Source organism: Euprymna scolopes, chromosome 15, assembly GCF_053919585.1.
Source record: "Euprymna scolopes isolate OS-2025 chromosome 15, ASM5391958v1, whole genome shotgun sequence".
Classification (NCBI taxonomy): domain Eukaryota; kingdom Metazoa; phylum Mollusca; class Cephalopoda; order Sepiida; family Sepiolidae; genus Euprymna; species Euprymna scolopes.
Window position 1 is genome coordinate 130,862,069 of NC_136496.1, and position 23,685 is coordinate 130,885,753.

Sequence of the window (23,685 nt, forward strand, 5' to 3'; positions counted from 1 at the left end):
ATGTGGTCTGCTTCGCACTGAACAACAATAATTAAAAGGTAAGACCCTGGAAATTTCTTAAATATACTTTTGCGGGCAATCCAGAGCTACTACTAGTGTATATTAAATGATTATAATAAATATTATTTACTGAAGTGTTGCTAATAGTGACAGAGTCAGGTCGTTATAATTATATAAATCGCTTGATGATGATTTTATCATTGTGATACTCCTGAAGTATATTTTTATTTGGATGCAATTAAATAAATTATAAACTTTACATCTTTTTTCTTATTGCCTGTTTCTATGGCGTTCTTTTCATACTTTTGCTTTTTTTAAAAAATAAAACTCAAATTGAATTAAACTGGCAAATATATGAAATATATAATATATATATAATATATGCTCTCTCTGATCACATATTTTTGTTAAGATGTGAGTGTTGCGTAGAGGTACATATTAGGGACACATTAACGGGGACTCAGCACATATGACGATGATAATGAGGGAGACATTTATATTATACAGATTGGGTGATGTACCTATTTACTATGCCTCCCCACGGGACAGAGTTAGACACCAGGGTCGGTTTTTAACGTGGAGAAAAGGTACAAAAATAAAAATTGTCTCAGTTATGAAGGACTGATCCTCCACCGAAAGAGAACAAGAAATGGAAGTGCAGCATCTGAAGAACAGATACTACAATTTTTATTTATTTGCTTCCCCACTGAGTAAATTAGGTACAAGGCCGTTTTTTAATGTGGAGATGGAGGGAAGGGGTGAGGGAAAGGGGGTACCAGCTCCCGAGAGACGGGAAATGGGAGCTGGATTAGAAACTGTTGGTATGAAGGGTTGCCCCTTCAGTGACCAAGTTCAGATATGTGGGGTTACCCCCACATATGGTCTTTGCTAGTCATAGCTGGTCTTTGCTAGTCATAGCTCTGCAGCATCTGAAGAACAGATGGTATTTATTTGCTCCCCCACCGAGCAAATTAGGCACAAGGCCGATTTTTAATGTGAGGAGTGAAGGGAGGGGGAAGGGAAAAAGGGGACCAGCTCCTGAGAGGTGGGAAATGGGAGCTGGTTAATGGTAAGGCATGTGGGGTTGCCCCCACATCTGGTCTTTGCTAGTCATAGCTAGTCATAGCTTGCAGCATCTGCCGGAACAGATGGTATTTATTTGCTCCCCCGCCGAGCAAATTAGGCACAAGGCCGATTTTTAATGTGAGGAGTGAAGGGAGGGGGAAGGGGAAAAGAGGACCAGCTCCCGAGAGGTGGGAAATGGGACTGGTTAAAGGTCAGACATGTGGGGTTGCCCCCACATCTGGTCTTTGCTAGTCATAGCTAGTCATAGCTTGCAGCATCTGCTGGAACAGATGGTATTTATTTGCTCCCCCACCGAGCAAATTAGGCACAAGGCCGATTTTTAATGTGAGGAGTGAAGGGAGGGGGAAGGGGAAAAGGGGACCAGCTCCCGAGAGGTGGAAAATGGGAGCTGGTTAAAGGTCAGACATGTGGGGTTGCCCCCACATCTGGTCTTTGCTAGTCATAGCTTGCAGTATCTGCCGGAACAGATGGTATTTATTTGCTCCCCCCACCGAGCAAATTAGGCACAAGGCCGATTTTTAATGTGAGGAGTGAAGGTAGGGGGAAGGGAAAAAAGGGGACCAGCTCTCCAGAGGTGGGAAATGGGAGCTGGTTAAAGGTCAGGCATGTGGGGTTGCCCCCACATCTGGTCTTTGCTAGTCATAGCTAGTCCTAGCTAGTCATAGCTTGCAGTATCTGCCGGAACAGATGGTATTTATTTGCTCCCCCACCGAGCAAATTAGGCACAAGGCCGCTTTTTAATGTGAGGAGTGAAGGGAGGGGGAAGGGAAAAAGGGGACCAGCTCCCAAGAGGTGGGAAATGGGAGCTGGTTAAAGGTCAGACATGTGGGGTTGCCCCCACATCTGGTCTTTGCTAGTCATAGCTAGTCCTAGCTAGTCATAGCTTGCAGTATCTGCCGGAACAGATGGTATTTATTTACTCCCCCACCGAGCAAATTAGGCACAAGGCCAATTTTTAATGTGAGGAGTGAAGGGAGGGGGAAGGGAAAAGGGGGACCAGCTCCCGAGAGGTGGGAAATGGGAGCTGGTTAAAGGTCAGGCATGGGGTTTGCCCCCACATCTGGTCTTTGCTAGTCATAGCTAGTCATAGCTTGCAGTATCTGATGGAACAGATGGTATTTATTTGCTCCCCCACCGAGCAAATTAGGCACAAGGCCAATTTTTAATGTGAGGAGTGAAGGGAGGGGGAAGGGAAAAAGGGGACCAGCTCCCGAGAGGTGGGAAATGGGAGCTGGTTAAAGGTCAGGTATGTGGGGTTTCCCCCACATCTGGTCTTTGCTTGCAGTATCTGCCGGAACAGATGGTATTTATTTGCTCCCCCACCGAGCAAATTAGGCACAAGGCCAATTTTTAATGTGAGGAGTGAAGGGAGGGGGAAGGGGAAAAGGGGACCAGCTCCCAAGAGGTGGGAAATAGGAGCTGGTTAAAGGTCAGGCATGTGCGGTTGCCCCCACATCTGGTCTTTGCTAGTCATAGCTTGCAGTATCTGCCGGAACAGATGGTATTTATTTGCTCCCCCACCGAGCAAATTAGGCACAAGGCCGATTTTTAATGTGAGGAGTGAAGGGAGGGGGAAGGGAAAAAGGGGACCAGCTCCCGAGAGGTGGGAAATGGGAGCTGGTTAAAGGTCAGGCATGTGGGGTTGCCCCACATCTGGTCTTTGCTAGTCATAGCTAGTCATAGCTTGCAGTATCTGCCGGAACAGATGGTATTTATTTGCTCCCCCACCGAGCAAATTAGGCACAAGGCCGATTTTTAATGTGAGGAGTGTAGGGAGGGGAAGGGAAAGGGGGGACCAGCTCCCGAGAGGTGGGAAATGGGAGCTGGTTAAAGGTCAGGCATGTGGAGTTGCCCCCACATCTGGTCTTTGCTAGTCATAGCTAGTCATAGCTTGTAGTATCTGCCGGAACAGATGGTATTTATTTGCTCCCCCACCGAGCAAATTAGGCACAAGGCCAATTTTTAATGTGAGGAGTGAAGGGAGGGGGAAGGGAAAAGGGGACCAGCTCCTGAGAAGTGGGAAATGGGAGCTGGTTAAAGGTCAGGCATGTGGGGTTGCCCCCACATCTGGTCTTTGCTAGTCATAGCTAGTCATAGCTTGCAGTATCTGCGGGAACAGATGGTATTTATTTGCTCCCCCACCGAGCAAATTAGGCACAAGGCCAATTTTTAATGTGAGGAGTGAAGGGAGGGGAAAAGGGGACCAGCTCCCGAGAGGTGGGAAATGGGAGCTGGTTAAAGGTCAGGCATGGGGGGTTGCCCCCACATCTGGTCTTTGCTAGTCATAGCTTGCAGTATCGGCCGGAACAGATGGTATTTATTTGCTCCCCCACCGAGCAAATTAGGCACAAGGCCAATTTTTAATGTGAGGAGTGAAGGGAGGGGGAAGGGAAAAAGGGGACCAGCTCCCCAGAGGTGGGAAATGGGAGCTGGTTAAAGGTCAGACATGTGGGGTTGCCCCCACATGTGGTCTTTGCTAGTCATAGCTAGTCATAGCTAGTCATAGCTTGCAGTATCTGCCGGAACAGATGGTATTTATTTGCTCCCCCACCGAGCAAATTAGGCACAAGGCCGATTTTTAATGTGAGGAGTGAAGGGAGGGGGAAGGGAAAAAGGGGACCAGCTCCCGAGAGGTGGGAAATGGGAGCTGGTTAAAGGTCAGGCATGTGGGGTTGCCCCACATCTGGTCTTTGCTAGTCATAGCTAGTCATAGCTTGCAGTATCTGCCGGAACAGATGGTATTTATTTGCTCCCCCACCGAGCAAATTAGGCACAAGGCCGATTTTTAATGTGAGGAGTGTAGGGAGGGGGAAGGGAAAGGGGGGACCAGCTCCCGAGAGGTGGGAAATGGGAGCTGGTTAAAGGTCAGGCATGTGCGGTTGCCCCCACATCTGGTCTTTGCTAGTCATAGCTAGTCATAGCTTGTAGTATCTGCCGGAACAGATGGTATTTATTTGCTCCCCCACCGAGCAAATTAGGCACAAGGCCAATTTTTAATGTGAGGAGTGAAGGGAGGGGGAAGGGAAAAGGGGACCAGCTCCCGAGAGGTGGGAAATGGGAGCTGGTTAAAGGTCAGGCATGTGGGGTTGCCCCCACATCTGGTCTTTGCTAGTCATAGCTAGTCATAGCTTGCAGTATCTGCGGGAACAGATGGTATTTATTTGCTCCCCCACCGAGCAAATTAGGCACAAGGCCAATTTTTAATGTGAGGAGTGAAGGGAGGGGGAAGGGGAAAAGGGGACCAGCTCCCGAGAGGTGGGAAATGGGAGCTGGTTAAAGGTCAGACATGTGGGGTTTCCCCCACATCTGGTCTTTGCTAGTCATAGCTTGCAGTATCTGCGGGAACAGATGGTGTTTATTTGCTCCCCCACTGAGCAAATTTGGCACAAGGCCGTTTTTAATGTGAGGTAAAAACCAGCTCCCCTAAAAGTAGGCAAAAAGGGGGCACTCTGGTTACCAAAAATAATAATTGTCCCAGTATAGAGGGTTTCCCCTCCATTGACTGGTACAAATTATCTTAAGTGCAGCATCTGCCGGAACAGATGGTATTTATTTTCTCCCCCACCGAGCAAATTAGGCACAAGGCCAATTTTTAATGTGAGGAGTGAAGGGAGGGGGAAGGGAAAAAGGGGACCAGCTCCCGAGAGGTGGGAAATGGGAGCTGGTTAATGGTCAGGCATGTGGGGTTGCCCCCACATCCGGTCTTTGCTAGTCATAGCTTGCAGCATCTGCCGGAACAGATGGTGTTTATTTGCTCCCCCACTGAGCAAATTAGGCACAAGGCCGTTTTTAATGTGAGGTAAAAACCAGCTCCCCTAAAAGTAGGCAAAAAGGGGGAACTCTGGTTACCAAAAATAATAATTGTCCCAGTATAGAGGGTTTCCCCTCCATTGACTGGTACAAGCTTAAGTGCAGCATCTGCCGGAACAGATGGTATTTATTTGCTCCCCCACCGAGCAAATTAGGCACAAGGCCGATTTTTAATGTGAGGAGTGAAAGGGAAATGGGGACCAACTCCCCGGGGAGTAGGGGAGCTGGATAGTGACAATTGGTATGAAGGGTTGCCCCTACATTGACCAAGGTCATATATTTGGGGCTGTCCCCACATAGGGTCTTTGCTTGCAGTATCTGCCGGAACAGATGGTATTTATTTGCTCCCCCACCGAGCAAATTAGGCACAAGGCCGATTTTTAATGTGAGGAGTGAAGGGAGGGGGAAGGGGAAAAGGGGACCAGCTCCCGAGAGGTGGGAAATGGGAGCTGGTTAAAGGTCAGGCATGTGGGGTTACCCCCACATCTGGTCTTTGCTAGTCATAGCTAGTCATAGCTTGCAGTATCTGCCGGAACAGATGGTGTTTATTTGCTCCCCCACTGAGCAAATTAGGCACAAGGCCGTTTTTAATGTGAGGTAAAAACCAGCTCCCCTAAAAGTAGGCAAAAAGGGGGCACTCTGGTTACCAAAAATAATAATTGTCCCAGTATAGAGGGTTTCCCCTCCATTGACTGGTACAAATTATCTTAAGTGCAGCATCTGCCGGAACAGATGCTACACTTTGATCTTTGCCAAATGCAACTGTTCTCAACACATATAGAGAGAAGGATATACATTATTAATGATGGAGGAGGCACATAATTACTTGGGAGGGGGTTGTGCAAAGTTCGTTACAAGATGATGATAAAACACATTTACCTTTTCTGTTGTAAGGAATGACGACATGAGACAACAGTTACAAACATAGTTGGTTTCTTTATTCTTCAGCTGGTGATGATGATGTCAGGAATTCAAACTTGGATCTACATGGTCTATTTTCCTTCCTTTGCTTAACTTCCTAATTTTGAACCCACAGAATCAACATATCAAGAAATCTCCTTTGTTTATGATGACCAAAGTGTACTGTTAACCAACGTGACTATATCACGTTTTTTACACATGTCCATCCAACACACTTTTGGCAAAACAAAGAATCCTCGATTCTCCTTGTTTTATATCTAACCTTTTCTTAACATCTAATAGCTTACAACTGAATTTTAGGAAATACTTTATTCATTATTGTTGCATAGGGATACATATTTAAAGATGACAGGAGTTCATATTGGGAGAGACACATATAACTGGGTTCATGTAATACAGGGATTACAACAATGATGACAATACTGAGGGGACTTCATATACGGACTGGGAGATATGATGCAAGTTCTTAACACAGAGGAGGGGAAGAGATACTTCACTTATGGTGGAGGAGGCACATTACTTGTAAGGGGGTTCTGCAAGAGTTCGTTACAAGATGATGATAAAACACATTTACCTTTTCTGTTGTAAGGAATGACGACATGAGACAACAGTTACAAACATAGTTGGTTTCTTTATTCAACCGGCCGATCTGTAATGTCGGGAACTCACGCCTTTTCAACTACATGCTCGACTCTCCTCCCTTCACTTCTAAGGGGCTATCCTCTCGATCTCTGCTGATTCTCATCTACTGACTCTCTCTCATCTCACTCTACTGTCTCTGTCTCTACTGACTCTCTATCTTCGAGCCCTTGGTTCATATATTGAGAAATCTTCTTTGTTTATGACGTCAGAAGTGTGTTTACCAACGTGACTACTTTCACGTGGATCCATATATGTCTGTCCAACACACTTTTGTCAAACAAAGAATCCTCAATTCTAATTGTTTAATATCTAACCTATTTTTAAACAATATTTTTTAAATCCACATTGTCCATTCTTTTAACTGACATATTTAATATCCAGATTTCTAAAAGAATGGACAATCGACTCTTTTCCCGTTTTTTTTTTTTTAAATAAACGATATTTAGCTATATAATAGAATTAACAATGCACTGAAATCCTTAAGATTCCAATTTCCACTATTATTTTTAACACTTGCCTACGGGGTTCGATTCTAGCCTTTTCCTAATATCATTTTCACTTATCTAGCATGCCTTCTTACTTACATGAGAAGGTGACATCCCTTTCATGTAACAGGAGGATTACATTGTAATGAAGCAGTGTGCTATTATTCTAATGGAGCATCGATAGAACAAGAAAAGCAGCAGAAGCCGCATTTAAAGCACGTATGCAAATAAAGCAAGTGTGCAGATGCTGACGTCATGGAAAGAAGGAGAAAAATAGCAGAAAAAAATATGGTACATAGTCGAGCAAAGGAAGTGATCGGACGTGTTTTGACTTGTATGGAGTGAGAGAGAAAATATGCTGCATGGTCAAAAAAAGTGAAAAGGCAACAATAAAGGGCATCTTGACAGACGTTCGACACGTGAGTGATATTTTGAAACACAGAGAAGTACGTTGTTGGAAATTATTGAAATAAATGCTTTTTGTATTCACCTAAAAAAGATGCTTAGTCATATTATGTTCTTCCTTGTTTGTTTGTTCCTGTGATGATGCCAGACAACGTGTGGGTCTGAGAGGTTGAAATGTAACAACACGGTTCGAGTGTAATGGCCATGTTACAATATTAATACATACAATTCGTAGTTAAAGTACATGCAGTACACAAAGCAAAATTGTTTTAAACTATTAAAATAGTTTCCAATAGTTTACCTATTCACTTATTTTTTAATTCATGTTTCGAAACATGACCTAAATCATAAATCTATGACGTCATATAAAGATTATAATTATTTTATTGAGGTAATCTTTTAAGCTCTATTTATAAGAAAGTCCAAATATATCATTCAATAAAAATTTAGACTGAAGATCTCAAGGTTTAGGTTTCGATTTCCGGTCATGGCATTTGCTTTATTTGTTGGGAATTTATTATTTACTAATGTTTGGACGATTAATCGGAATTGGGAATCAAAAACATCGAAACTTTGAGGTATTGGTATCAGAAAAATGTGCGCATATTTTCCGATGCCAAAAACGATTCTTTTAATTATCTTTTTTATTTGATTTTATTTAAAGCAAACTCTTTCACTGCTGATAGTAATGATAAAAAATAAATATTTTTGATTTAAAATTATCAGTAAAACTAAAATCGATATCTCATCCCCCGCCAGATGTATGTTTTCATTCAACAAAATATCTGCACATGTATTTTTATGATAATCATGAAAAAAATAATGACTCTATAGTTAAATATTTAGAGATTTATAGAGAATCAGAATCGGCAATTTAGTATAGAATTCGTAACTGCATTGGAATTGGTAAAAATATTAGAAATCGTCCCATCACTATTATTTGCTATTAATGCAATATATTTTCTTTTTATTTCTAAAAGTAAAAATCTCTGATATTTCGAAATGAGGTCAATTCTGCAATGGAGTTATTATGTTAAAAAAAATGGTCAAATGAACAAAATCTATATTTATATGAGATGTATATTATTTTGCTTCAAAAATGTTTTTGTTGTAAACCATTTTAGTTTCAGAAAAAAAGAGAAATGTTATTCCAAACAAAATGGCAGTATGGATCCAAAGAAGTTTGGAATTTTAAAAGCAGACAAAGATGAACAACAGTTTCCGGTAGGTAACCAATCCGAAGAAGTTTTGAATTGTAAATGCTTGCAGACAAAGAGCAGAGTTCCTTCCCGTTTGAAAATGAAAAGTTATGTGCAGGAATTCTAAAATATTCGGTATATTTTATGGAGTGATTCTGGTTTCTGATTGATTGGTAGCAGAGTGTAGTCCCATCTGATTGGTCAGTTCCTCATAGTTCTACCAAATATATTGTCAATTTATTAATTTAACTCATCTGATTATTTGAATTTGTTTATTTTCTCCTTTAAAAAATATTTTTTTAACTTTTATTCACCCCTAAACAAGGCATACTGCCACTGCGACGTAAGGAACTATTGTCTTAAAAAAAAAAAAAGAACAGCCGTATGAAGGGACAGCCTAAATGGGGATTCGGGCAGCAAGATTTTTTCACATGAAATTTAAATCTCAACATGTTGGCACAGTTTGGAAAACAGGAGGCAAGAAAAGAATTCTAAAGACAAACGGTCTGAGGAAAAATGTTATCAGAGTAGAACATTTTTCCGGCATCTAGCGATCGCTAAAGTGAAGGGGTACGATTTTGCTGCTAGTTGGTTGGGATTGGAGGTATTTTCGTTGAGGGGATACAAGTGCCATAAGTTCATCGGCGCACATTTCATGGAAGTACTTGTAATTTTTATTTTTAGATGTGTCACTATCACCTCATCCTTCTCATATCATTTTCTTCCGTTTCATCCTGGCTTTAAAAGGTCTCTGCTCTTCAATGCAGGTTCTCATTCTGTCTACATTTCATTTCTCTCTTTGTGAATTTCCTATGTTACTACGCCGTCGATAATTATCATCCTTTTATTTAGCGCAGAATATATCTAATCCAACCGTTAAAAACGAAACATTTACTCTACAAATATTGTGTCGGGTTTGAAATTATTTACTTATATAATCCATATAATAATAAGCTAAAGCAACTTCATGTCTGTATGTACGTTATCACCTTTCATCCATATTTTAAAAGATGTGATTGCTCAATTATTAAAAATTAAATGCAAAAAAAAAAATTACTTGCGTCAAAATACAAACTAAAATACACTTTTGAACTCTTGGTTAGGCTCAAAATGTAGTATCTGTTCTGTCAAAGTATGGTACAATAATATTATGAGGTCCCACCAGACGTCCATAGAATGGAAATATTTTATAAGCATGGCAGCAATATACAACAGATGAGAAACATTGCTGTGAAATATTCATAGATCCTGCTAGTATCTTTATAATACAAAAAACCTGGTCTGATCTCATATATTGTTATTGATCTGTTGCATCCTACAAACTCAATATTTCATTCTGTATAATCAAAGCGATTTGAAAACCGTTTGACCAGTTCAAATGTAATCTTATTTATAAAACTCCTGTCAGTCTGTCTGTCAGACTGTCTTCATTTTTTTTCAAACTGTATCTCCTCCAAGACGAAATATCATAGAGCGACACAAGGTGGGTCAAATGATTGCATTTTATGGACAGTTTTTTATAGGTCTTTACCAAGTACGAATAATTGCTTAGGGGTCAAAATTAGCTGTTAAAGGGCAAAATTGAAAGGAATAAAAACTTGGCAAGCATAAGTCAGCTTAAACTGCTCTTCTACACATGAGCAAATCTATACATTTTTACATTAATGTTAGTTTATTTTACTTTTGAAATCACGACTATATATTGGGTACAATATAATATGAAATAATCGATAGAGAATTGACTATAATAATATATACGAAATCTGGATAAATTAAAATATATTTAAGCATATTTCACGACCATACAACGTTAGTTATCTATAATAGCAAATTTGCGTTTTGAAGAATTAAGAAATAAATTCTGCCAGAACATAGATGCACAATACACTGGACAACAGGTGTTTAGACAACAATCCACATGAAGTCTCGCATATCATGAAGATTAAGTTCTCTCAAACCGCAATGATCTTTAGGTGTTTCCAGTGAAGGTCACATAATGTTGAAGTTTTGAATTCAGATTCAATTTAGATGATTATACTGAGTTTCTGTCTACTGTTGTCAAGTGTGGGGTGAAGAGTATCGCTGTGGAATGTCATACGTTTTGCAACAGAACTCAGCTCTGTACTTCCCAGACAGAAGTGACTGATGTCACCAATTCCAATATATCCCCATCTCCAAATCGCCTGATTGCAACCCTGTGAGCCTTTCAGATAGAACTATATAAAAATAAATGAAAATAATGTGTCACTCCAAAAGGGGGAGAGAGAGAGAGAGAGAGAGAGAGAGAGAGAGAGAGAGAGAGAGAGAGAGAGAGAGAGAGAGAGTATAGGAGAAAAAAATGTTGAAAGCATTACTTTTGTGTGAGTCTGTAGTTTGAGAGGTGCTTGATTTCAGTAAACATTTCTGCAGACATCTTATGGAATTGCCAAATCTAGAAAGGTAAGAAAAAAGCACAAACAATTTAAGAACTATGAATTTAGTTAAATTAAAATTTAAAATAATTTTATCACTATAGAAATAAAGATTGGTTTTATAATTAATAAAATGTCGTTTTTTCAAACCAATATGCAAATATGAGAAAGTTTCGTTGGCTGTTTTTCTGGATCGGCAAGCTAAGAACAGGCTTAAGGCGCTTCCACGTATAGTGGTGATTAAAATGTGTTCGTGAAGACAAGTCAATTCACGATGGTTTTCGTGCGACGCTTTATTACCAGACCCAAGCTGTTAAGAAAGTCCTGTGTAGTAGGGTCTATCGCTCACTTGTCTTCATCGGTTGGAACAGAAATCTGGTGATATAATTTGATTGTGTTTCTCTGCTGACGATGCTGCATATTTAGGGTTTGTTGCCGATTCTGTTACTGATGAGAATTCAAAACTTTCAACACAAATTGAATGTCATTTGCAAAAGGAAATGCCAAATTAAATGGGAATTAAAGAAAAAATAAGATCGTATTATTATTATATTTTCATTGGGTTTTGTTTGTTTTCATTTGGATTTTCTATTTGTTTGTTCGTTTGTTTGTTTGTTTTTGTGCATCTTTATTTCTGTTTTTGTTTTATGAGTACATCCGAATTCTTCCTCACAAGAATATGATTGGCTAATTAAGCCATAAATAGTGACCGGTAGCAGGAGAAGTGTTACATCTCACACGTAAGGACATACCATCGCTCACCATGAACACCAGTTCAATAATATTTAATAATTGTTTTCTGTTTCTTTGCTTTTATATTTTTCTGTTTTTTTTTTTTTTTTTTTTTTTTCCCCATTTGTCTACTTTTTGTCGTCTGTTTGTTACTTTGAGTGTTTCTCTGTTTTTGTTTCTTATATCCATTTGCATATATACATATATATATATATACATATATATATATATGTATATATTTTTTCGTTTCTCTGTATATATATATATATATATATATATATATGCATACATATATATACATATATATATATATATATATATATATATATATATATATATATATATATATATATATATATATATATATATATATATATATATACAGAGAAACGAAAATGAAAATTAACTGCTTTCATTCAATTGGTTCGACTTAAAACTGAACGAGTTTGTAAAAAACATAAGCCAGAAAAGAAGCTGATTTGTAAAAAAAATCCAAACTTGATTAATTCAATTATCTTTTGTCATGGGTCTATTGCTTGCAGGGCTTGTGTTATCTGTGAAATATGTTGAACTAATACAAATTGTGGAGAAACAAAAGTTATTATTACTTACCTTGGTCCCTCCCACCCCTCCTGTGAAAAGTTCATCAGTAACAGAATTGAATACCATGAAAGAAGCTCCAATTGTCTCAGAGTCCATGGCATACACCTCTTCAAAGTCTTTATTTAATATCTAAAATAATACAACATAAAAGTTAACAAACTGAACGCATGAAATATACTTAAAAAAAGCGAAACTCGTGTTTTATATAGTAAATATTAACTGAAGGATCTATTGTTTTATTTTTTAAATACTTTTTAAGTTTATATATAATAATTTTTGCTATGATAACATTGTTTGGGGTGAAAATGTAATAAAAAAAATATCATTTTACTATTTCAAATTTTTTTATTTTTATGTATAATTTTTGTTATAATAACATTTTGTAAGTTTTAAATTTGTTAAGTTCCTTATTATAGCTAAGCAATCATCTCTATATATAATATTATATCTTAAAAAATAATTTTTAATAGTATAAAATACAGAGGCCTACATGTTTTGAAGGGTCTGATAAATCTAAGTATCCCATGGTAATATCAAAGTAAATTGTCATTCTTGTTTTTATACATTGATCATTATTTTTAACATTACTGATCTTCTAGATTTCTTAACATAATGAATTTAGTGTATATCTATGCGAATTCTTAAGCCATGTTTGAGAGTTCTTCAGAGATCGATAGCTACAAATCAACATTGTTGAATAGACAGAAAGTACATTTATTTTATTTGGAATATTATTGAACCACTACATGAAAAGACCAATGATCAGTATCCAAATATCAACTGGAAGAATATACTAGTGTACTGGAATCTTGAATCTTGACAATATTCTCACTCTAATTTCAAAGAAAACCATTGGCAATTATCAGCATGGATAGGATGGTAAACTGTGTATTACCCGGGATTCAGTAAAACTATTTTAGTTTAAATTTTTTAATTAAAAAATAGTTATTATGTATAAGTCATGCATAAGTGACTAACATACATATACACAAAAACACAGAAAATTGTCATATAGTTTTATTTATATGAGAGATGAAACAGAGATAGCTCCTATTTTATCTCCTTTATATTTTGAGCTTTTAGGTTTTTATTTAAGATTTTATCTCCATTATAATAATCTTATTAGCTGGAATGTATTTCCAGAAAAAAATTGACGTTAGTTACAATTTTTTAGAGTAATGAATATTCTACACTAATAAAAAGGACGAAATGGTTAGTCAGAATTAAATATCGCTTTGTCAAATGTAATGCTATTTAGTTCTAAAGCACAGATCAGATGCCGTATTTTTATATATTTAGTTTAATGAAAATACTGCAATAATAAAAACAAATCGCTAATTAGAAACAAATATCGATTTGTCAGATGTAATGTCATTTAAGTCTAAATTAAAAAATCCGATGAAATTTTCTTTATATATTAAATGAGAAACTACTGTTAACGGACTATTTCCTGGTTAGATGGTTGGTTGGAGAGTTTCAAGATGAAGATAGCCATTTGGTTAGGTTTAGTGGAGTTGTTTGGATCTGGGTGTATCTGACTTGAATTAGTAAAGGATCACCTTTTTCCAAAGAAAACACAAATAGTTCCACTAACTGGAACATTGGAATATAAAGAAAGCTTTTGCTATTAACAGAATGTGGTATTTTGGAGTACCATCTCGACTTGTCACTTCTGTCAAGTAACGAGAACAGGTTCTGACGTCTTGTTATGACATTTTATTCTGAAACTCATTTGTCAATGAAGAGGGGCGAAAATCAGCCGGCTACAAGTGCCATTTTCAGTTATGTGCTAATTGCCTGTATATCAATATGCGAGTCTGGATAAGCCTGTTTACGTTAACCGAACTACAACAAAACATAATGCAAGAAATTGCGTCTATATATACGAAAACCTACACCTGTCATGAAACTACTACAACTATCTCTTTTAAACATTAGATCATCATTATTATATAACAGTCAATACATACCTTTACAATAAAGTCTTTATCAAGCACAAAGTAGCAATTATATTTCTTCACATACTGCAGTAAAGTAATAACCCGATGTTGGTATTTCGGGTATAAAAGGACGCGTTCAACTAAACAAAAATCAAATAAAACATTTGTTAGTTGATTCATACAGCATAAACACATTTGTTGGAGAAGTAGTTGTAAGAAGAAGGAAATGCCTTTTTATGCATAAGTCCTCTTATTTAGGACCAAATGTATTCACAGCACCCCCAATTATGCTAGTACCTGAAAGTAACATATTTAGCATGACACTCAAACACCACATACTCCAAAATTGTATCCAGAACACTATTTTAAGAATAGAATGGTTTCTAATAATCTCAAGTAACAGTAGTAGTAGTAGTAGTAATTTCTGAAATATTTTTTCTTTTTTATCCCAGAGTTGTTAAAATATGCGCATATAAGCAAACAATAATAAGTATCTGAAGGGTTGTCATCTACAATAATAGTGAGACTTTTTTTTATCATTCAATCCATCACATTTAAGCATTTTCTTAAACTCTGTAATATTTTAAACACTACACGATCAAGCGGTTTCCTTTCCTCTGTCACAGTCCTGTTTGAAATACGATTTACCTTATTAACCGCACAAATTGAATGGACGTATTGCCACATTTTCTATATCACTCCTGTCTCTTTCTCTCTATTTTGACATAGCTGCCAGCGATTCAATCATTTCATGATAATCACATTTTATAGTTTTGACATCCTAAATTACAGTTTCCATTAAGGAAATACGTATTTATATATTGTACATTAAACACATTATTTTTTTACTTTTCTGGTTGCTGTTTTGTATTAGCATTGTGAGGTGTGTGTTTGTTGAGGACAAGCATAAGCAATAAATAATTCAATAGTAAACGGTTGAAACATGAAATTTCTTGAGATAATCTAATTTTCCAGGCAACTCCGGGACACTGGTCAGCTAGTTTTAACTTCTGCCACGAATTCCTTGACATTCAATGGAAACTGCTAAAGCTTTCATTAAAGCAAGTTTTAACACGGGAAATTTATCGCTTTAAAATAAATCAAAAAAAGAGTGTGATTTAGGAGATTGGTAATTTACCTTTGGATCCGATTCTGTTTAGCCGACAGGTGACGATTCCCCGCGTGTCAAGAATCACAAATCCTCGCAGATGATTGTTGTAGGCGACTAACAAAGAAAATAAAAAGACAGAGGGAGGGGGGAGGGAAGGACATTAAATCAACTGTTTTTAAAACGTTTGAATATAAAGTGTTCATATTCTGAACAAATCGTCTATTGTTTACTGGATTTATTCCAAACCTAGTCTTGTAACTTTTTTCTTCTAAAAGTATATTTATAGTTTTGGGAAAAAATCATCATCATCATCATCATCATCATCATCATCATCATCATCAAACAAACACAGCAACAGCATCAAAAGCATCATCATCATTATCTATATATTCATTCTTTTTGCAAACTGTTATCCTAATGAATCCAAAAATTATGAAACATCATCTCAAAGGATTAAAAAAAATAATTCATCATCATCATCATCATCATCATCATCATCATCATCATCATCATCATCATCAAATGTTGAAATTCAAATCCCATTAACAGTTTCGATTTCTTTTCTTTCTTTTCTCTCAGAATTAGTAAATGTCAGTGTCAACTGGCTTCTGCAGTCAAGTACTCTCCATCTCTTTCAATAACCTTTACAAATGAATTTGTGTTATCACAACAGCCGTTTACCACTGATTTCTAACTGACAATGACTATTGACTTTCAATGGGATTTGGGTGGCAATAAGCCTCCTTAAGCTCCCAGTTCTCCTATGAGTACCTGATGTCTTTCTAGAAAAAATACTAACTAGAAAATATCGGGGAAACCAATGCAAACAATACAATCATCAGATTCATACGGCAATGATGATGATGATGATGATGATCTCCATGCACTGCATATCCTCAACATTCACTCATCAGGTTTCACTTTTATACATCATCACATTGTATACACATGTCTGATAGACTCTTCCCTTTGTCTGCTGGTTAGTAAACGCAGAATTTCAAAACGCATCGAAGCACAGAAATTAGGAACCTGGGATTTTTGGAAAATCTACAACAGCGTAGTAAATAATGGACAGTCAACTATTCCCCCACTATCAAACAATCATGAGGTTGCTTGCACGGTAACTGACAAGGCTAATCTGCTTGCCAGTCGGTTTGCCTCAAACTCCACACTGAACTTGGTACACCACTCACTCCCTGATTTTCCTCTGCGAACAGACGCCACACTAGACGATTTAAAAATCACCCTTCTCAGGTACATGCTATTATAAAAAACCTAGACACCTCAAAAGCATGTGGACCAGATCTCATCCCGGCTGTGCTATTAAAAAAATGCTCTGCCGAGGTTGCTCCAGTTCTGTCCAAACTTTACAATAAATGCCTCAACGAATCTTGTTTTCCCGACTGCTGGAAAACCGCCTCTGTGGTACCAGTCTTCAAGAATTCTGGTGAAAGAACTGACCCACTAAATTATCGCCCCATTAGCCTCCTCCCGCTTTTCGCCAAAATATTTGAGTCTTTAGTTAATCAAGCCCTAGTCCAGCACCTAATAGCTGCTAAACTCCTGACTGTCAAACAATATGGATTCAGGCACGCCCGTTCAACAGCAGATATCTTAACTGTAGTTTCTGAACGTATATACCGTTCATTGGATAAAACGGGGGAAAGTAGAGCGGTGGCCCTTGATATATCTAAGGCTTTTGACAGGGTATGGCACGATGTTCTTCTAAGGAAAATTAGATCATATGGAATCACTGGAAGAATTCATAATGTAATTAAATCCTTCTTAAGTAATAGAAAAATCAAAGTTGTCCTCGACGGTCGTACATCCAAACAATATGATATAAATGCGGGAGTACCTCAGGGGTCTATCCTTGGACCTCTATTATTCCTGATATTCATAAATGACCTTCCTGGTAAAATTGTTTCGGAGATGGGTATATTTGCCGATGACACCACTCTCTATAACAGATATGAGGGAAAAACAAATGAGCACATATCCAAGGAAATGGCAGAAACTCTAGAGGATGACCTCCAATCCGTAGTGGAATGGGGACAAAAATGGTTTGTCACATTCAATGCTGCTAAGACTAAGTTTGTTTCCTTCAATAACTACAAGAAACCTTCTCTACCACCAATAGCAATGGCCAAGAACACATTGCCTGAAAGTACTTCTTTTAAACTCCTCGGCCTAACGTTTACAGGGAATATGAACTGGAATAGATACATTGAGAGCATTGCCAGGGCTGCTGCAAGGAAGGTTGGCTCCCTCTACCGTGCTAGAAAACTACTTACGCCTGACAGTATCCTATACCTCTATAAGGCAACCATTCGCCCATGTATGGAGTACTGTTGTCACATCTGGGCTGGTGCATCTGCTGCTTGTCTCTCGCTCCTGGACAGGGTTCAAAAGAGAGTCGCCAACCTGATAGGTCCTGAACTGTCATCTAGGCTTCAGCCTCTGTCCCATCGACGAGATGTTGCATCCCTCTGCCTGATCTACAAATACTTCAATGGTGAATGCTCTGACGAACTTCAAACACTTGTACCTCCCCAACGTAACTACCCCCGACAAACCGGACAAGCTACTAAGTCTCATCCCTTTACAGTAGAGATCCCTAGGTGCAAGAAAGCCTTTTACTCCAATAGTTTCTTCCCCAGAACTGCGGGTCTTTGGAACTCCCTTCCGGGATTCTGCTTTCCCAACTGCAATGATATGCAGAAGTTCAAGTGTAATGTTAACAAACATCTTTCTACTCATCTCCCTTCATAATGACCCCGCTAATTAAGTCCCTAATAGTACCCCCCTTCTTCAAAGTGGCACTGTGCCTTGTTTGGGGTGAAAATTGAATAAAAAAAAAAAAAATTTCACTGAACTCATTCAATTAATTATTAAGTCTTGCAACCACGCCAGCACTTCCTCCACCAAAGAAACCCAATTCCTTGACAACCGCAATAGGTTTGACATCCATTTATGCTTACTCCAGATTTGTCCCCATATTATAGTATGCATATATGCATTCACACGCAGACTGACTCACACACACACACACACACACACACACACACACACACACACACACACACACACACACACACACACACACACACACATGTAAATAAATGAATGAAATCAAATTTATTGTCAAAAAAATAACAGAAAATTACAATAAGCCATGCGAATGGACAGAAAGAAATGTATATCTACATAATGTCTGAATGTTTTGTCAAAGGCGAATTTAAATCTGGGTATCATAGACATCGTCAGAACCTCTTATTGTAAGCTGCTTATTGTGGGGTGAAAATGGAATTAAAAAAAAGAATCTCTTTTATAGGTGGATACTACAGCTTGGTTTTTGAGAAGTGCATTTAAATTCTGGTTGTTGATTTTTGACACAATCCCCAAGCATCCTACACTACTCAGTAGTCCATGACAGCTTGTAGTTGAAGTAGTAGCACCAGTAATAATAATAATGATAATAATAGTAGTAGCAGTAATAATAATAAAACCGTAATAATTGTAGTATTGTAACATAGGGTGCATATATGCACATATGAGAAAATCAGCAGTAGCTGTAGGGTGGCTGACTATCGAAAATATTAGCAGCAGCCGTCTTAGCATATATGCAAATTAAAAAAGTGTGCACATGCTGACATCATGGGAGGAGGAGAAAAAAAAAGAGAAAGATGGACAGCACATACTCTAGCAAAAAAGAGAAGCAAAGAACTGGGGAAGATGGACGCATGACAGCAGTAGTCTATGAAAACTGACTAGCAAAAATATTGGAAGCAGCCATCTTTGCACATATGCAAATTAAGCAAGTGTACACGTGTTGATGTAACAGGAAAAAGAAGAAAAGCCAGCACGTGGTTGAACAAAAAACAGAAGCAAAGTGTGGAAGTGTGAAGTCGATGGCGAGAAAGCGCTGACTATGGTTGGCGTCAGGTGGTGGGGAGAGAGACTTTCAAAAAGGCACATGTTACACTTGAAAAGTTAATATAAATGTATTTCATTTGCACTTGAAAAATGCTGAGTCGGATTTTTATTTATTTCATTTTTTCCATTGTCACGATACCATGCAACGTGTGGGTCCAAGTGGTTAAAATGTAACGACACGGCTAAAGTGTAGTAACCATGTTACACTACTACTACTACTACTACTACTACTACTACTACTACTAATAATAATAATAGTATTAGTAATACTATTAGTAATCTCCAGACACCTTGCTGCCCAAATCCCTACATAGTACCCCAGTAGTTGTTGCCCCTGATAGTAGCCCCCTACACCAAAGTGGCAATTTGCCTTGTTTGGGGTGAAAATGTAATAAAAAAAAAAAAAAAAAAAAAAAAAACGAACAAACCTAGAACCCCATCCTCCAATGTAGACCCCTACTACCATGTCTCCTTCTCTAACATCAGAGGTCTATGTCCCAATTTTCCAGAGGTTGAAACCCAATTGCAGGAGACGAAACCGGACATATTGTTCCTAAGCGAAACTGGCATAGGGCCGACCACTTGCCTAGACGAGTTCATAATTAAAGGATACTCTAACTTAACATCTAAATCTGACCCCCAGGATCGCCATGGGCATGGGAATATGCACCTACATTAAAGATGGCTTCCCATGCGGTAGGGATATCTCCAGAGGAGACACTAATTTACCTTATATGTGCTTCTGGGTTGCCCTTGTTTACACCACTGCATTTATATTTGCCCTCTATCGCCCCCACAACAGCGAAGTTACAATCTTTAAGAGCATATCTGAAAAAGTTGACCATATCCTGTCTGCTCATCCTTCAGCTAACATTCACATTTGTGGTGACTTCAATGTCCATAATGTGGAATGACTGACCCATTCGAACAAGGCAGATGATGAGGGGAGATTCTGTGATGATTTCTCCATTGTCTATGACCTCACTCAGATTGTTCACGAACCCACCCATGCGCCCGATACTACAGGTCAGTATGCAAGCCTTCTAGACCTTTTTCTCACAACTCCCCGTGAGCTATGTTCGTGTTCCGTTCTATCTCCTCTGGGATCTTCCGATCACTCTGTTGTGTCAGATAAGATAAAAATGAAATGCAACAAGTCTTCAGACGTATCTCTCCACCATACAGTATATCGATACTCTATGGCTGACTGGGATAGCTTCCATACATTTATATCTGATCTACCTCTCCATTCCATGTGTAAAAAGGATGTGACCTCTATAGTATCAGACCTAACCGAATGGTTAATTGTAGGTATAGACCGATTCATACCATCCAAAAAATTTCAACAAAAACCTAACAGCCAGCCATAGTTATCCTCAGAATGTGCTGTTGCCATCGCGCACAGAAATCACTTTTTCCAAAGCTACCAACGTAATAGATGTACTTAGACTAAAGCTGCTTTCAGGACTGCCAGTAACCAATGTAAAAAGTAATAAAAAATGCAAGAGAGCTATATGCTCAGTCCGTTTTATCCAAAGTAGCTGAGCAGCGGCTTGGTTTCCACCAGTTCTAACAAGTAGCAAACAGGATCCTGAACAGAAGCGTGTGTTCTATCCCAACCCTTCTCAATGGACCTGAGGTCATCTCGTTAGCATCAGACAAAACCAAACTATTTGCCAAGAATTTTGCAACTAATTCTACCCTATGCGACCAAGGCCATCAATTCCCTGTATTTCCTGCTATAACAGACAACACGCTATGCAACATACAAATATCTGTGTGTGAGGTTGCCAAGCTAATCAAGAACCTTGATTCCAGTAAAGCAACTAGCCCTGACGGCATTCCAATTATAGTGCTGAAAAAGCTTCAACCAGAACTTGCCTCCATACTTACAAAACTGTTTAAGCGTTGTCTTAAGGAGAAGTGCCTCCCAACACCCTGGAAAACCTCATCAGTATGTCCTGTATTTAAGAATTCAGGTGAAAAGTCATCTCCCTCTCAGTACAGACCAATAAGTCTCCTGTGTTTCATGTGTAAGTTGCTGGAATCTATATTAAATAAAGAAGTAGTCAACCACCTCAGCAGAAATAACCTTAGTGACATGCAATATGGTTTCCGTTCTGCTAGATCAACAGCAGATGTGCTAACGGTTATATCTCATAGGATTAGTGAATCTCTCGACAAAGGCTTCCTTTCTAGGACAAGGCCTCTGATAAGGTATGGCATAAGGGCCTACTTCACAAGATTTAAAAATTTTTTTTTATTGTTTATTACATTCTCACCCCAAATAAGGCACATTGCCACTTTGATGTAGGGGGCTACTATCAGGGGAAGCAACTACTGGGGCACTATGTTGGGATTTGGGCAGCAAGATGTCGGTTCACGTTACACTTGAACTTCTGCACGTCAGTACAGTTGGGGAAGTAGGGACCTGGAATGGAATTCCAGAGTCTAGCGGTTCTGGGGAAGAAACTACTGGAGTAGAAAGATCTTTTACATCTAGGGATCTCTACTGCATTGGGGTGGGATTTAGCTGCCTGTCGGGTTTGTCAAGGGTGTCTACGTTGTGGGGGCACAAGTGTCTGCAATTCGCCAGAGCATTCACCATTAAAATACTTGTAGAACAGGCAGAGGGATGCAACATTTCGTCGATGGGATAGAGGCTGAAGCTTAGATGCCAGTTCAGGGCCTATCAGGTTTGCAACTCTCTTTTGAACCTTGTCTAGGAGCGAGAGACTAGTAGCAGATGCACCAGCCCAAATGTGACAGCAATACTCCATACATGGGCGAATGGTGGCCTTATAGAGGTACAGGATACTTTCAGGTGTTAGTAGTTTTCTAGCGCGGTAGAGAGAGCCCACCTTCTTTGCAGCGGCCCTGGCAATGCTTTCAATGTAATTGTTCCAACTCATGTTTCCTGTGAACGTTAGGCCAAGCAGTTTGAAAGATGTACTCTCAGATAAAGAGTCACTGGCCATTGCTCTTGGTGGTAGAGAAGGTTTCTTGTAATTATTGAAGGAAACGAGTTTAGTCTTGGCAGCATTGAATATGACCATCCATTTTTGTCCCCATTCCACTACAGATTGGAGGTCATCCTCTAGTGTTTCTGCCATTTCTTTAGATATGTGTTCATTTGTTTTCTTGTCATGCCTGTTATAGAGTGTTGTGTCATCAGCACATATACCCATCTCAGAGGCAATTTTGTCGGGGAGGTCATTAATGAATATCAGGAACAGTAGAGGTCCAAGGATAGACCCCTGAGCACTCCCGCATTTATATCATATTGTTCAGATGTACGACCGTCGAGGACAACCTGGATTTTTCTATTACCTAAGAAGGATTTAATTATGTTAAATATTCTACCAGTGATACCGTATGATCTGATTTTCCTGAAGAGACCCACATGCCATACCCTTTCAAAAGCCTTAGATATATCTAGAGCTACCGCTCTGCCCTCCCCGGCTTTGTCCAGTGAATGGTATATAGGTTCAGAGATTACAGTGAGGATGTCTGCTGTGGAACGGGCTTGTCTAAATTCATATTGTTTGTCAGCCAGAAGCTCAGCATCTGTAAGGTGATGGACTAGAGCATGGTTAATTATGGTCCCAAATATTTTGGCGAAAGCTACGGTATAACTGGAAATGTTTTTTCAATCATTAAATCATTTCTTTCTGATAGGTTCATAAGAGTAGTGGTTGATGGGCAGAAATCAGAGGCCCACAATATTAATGCTGGAGTCCCCCAGGGGTCCATCCTGGGCCCAACTCTCTTCCTAATCTACATCAATGATCTCTCAAAACACATACTGAAATCATTTGTTGACATCTATGCTGATGACACAACCATCTATGGCAACACATCAAAGGCCGTAAATGACAAAGTTCTCTCTGATTTTCTCTCCTCTGATCTTGAGCGCATAATACAGTGGTGGAAGAGGTGGCTGGTTACCTTTAATGCATCTAAAACCAAGCTTCTATCTTTACATCATCAATGCTCTGATCCCCATCTGGCATCTACTGAAATGGATGGCTCTCGTCTTGGGGAGGCTCCATGTTTTGACAAGCTTCTTGGATTAACCTTCACTCCTGATCTGAAATGGAACACGTACATCAAATCTGTTGCCAATATCGCTGGAAAAATTGTGGGATCCTTCTACCGCTCCAGAAGATATCTCACTGTTGATGCAATTCTCTATCTATATAAAAGCCAAGTACGTCCAAGGATGGAGTACTGTTACCATATCTAGTCAGGAGCTTCTAAAAACAGCCTATCCTGCCTTGACAGAGTACAAAATAGACTTTGTGACTTAGTGGGAGATGCCCCTTTCTCTTCCCTGCAACCTCTTTCTCATAGAAGAGACGTTGCGAGCCTGTCTTTGTTTTATCGTTATTTCCATGGCAAGTG

General features: G+C 38.8%; 1 protein-coding gene across 1 annotated transcript in view; it reads right to left on the reverse strand.

Moving 5' to 3' along the window:
* LOC145294148 (uncharacterized) overlaps window positions 1–23,685 on the reverse strand; it is a 273,376-nt gene that overhangs the window by 225,643 nt on the left and 24,048 nt on the right. The window contains exons 3-6 of the mRNA XM_080141253.1: window positions 15,373–15,459; window positions 14,265–14,374; window positions 12,304–12,423; window positions 10,903–10,979 (exon numbers count right to left, since the gene is read on the reverse strand). Of these exons, the coding sequence (XP_079997379.1) occupies window positions 10,903–10,979; window positions 12,304–12,423; window positions 14,265–14,374; window positions 15,373–15,459 (394 nt within the window). The remainder of the gene's footprint in view (window positions 1–10,902; window positions 10,980–12,303; window positions 12,424–14,264; window positions 14,375–15,372; window positions 15,460–23,685) is intronic.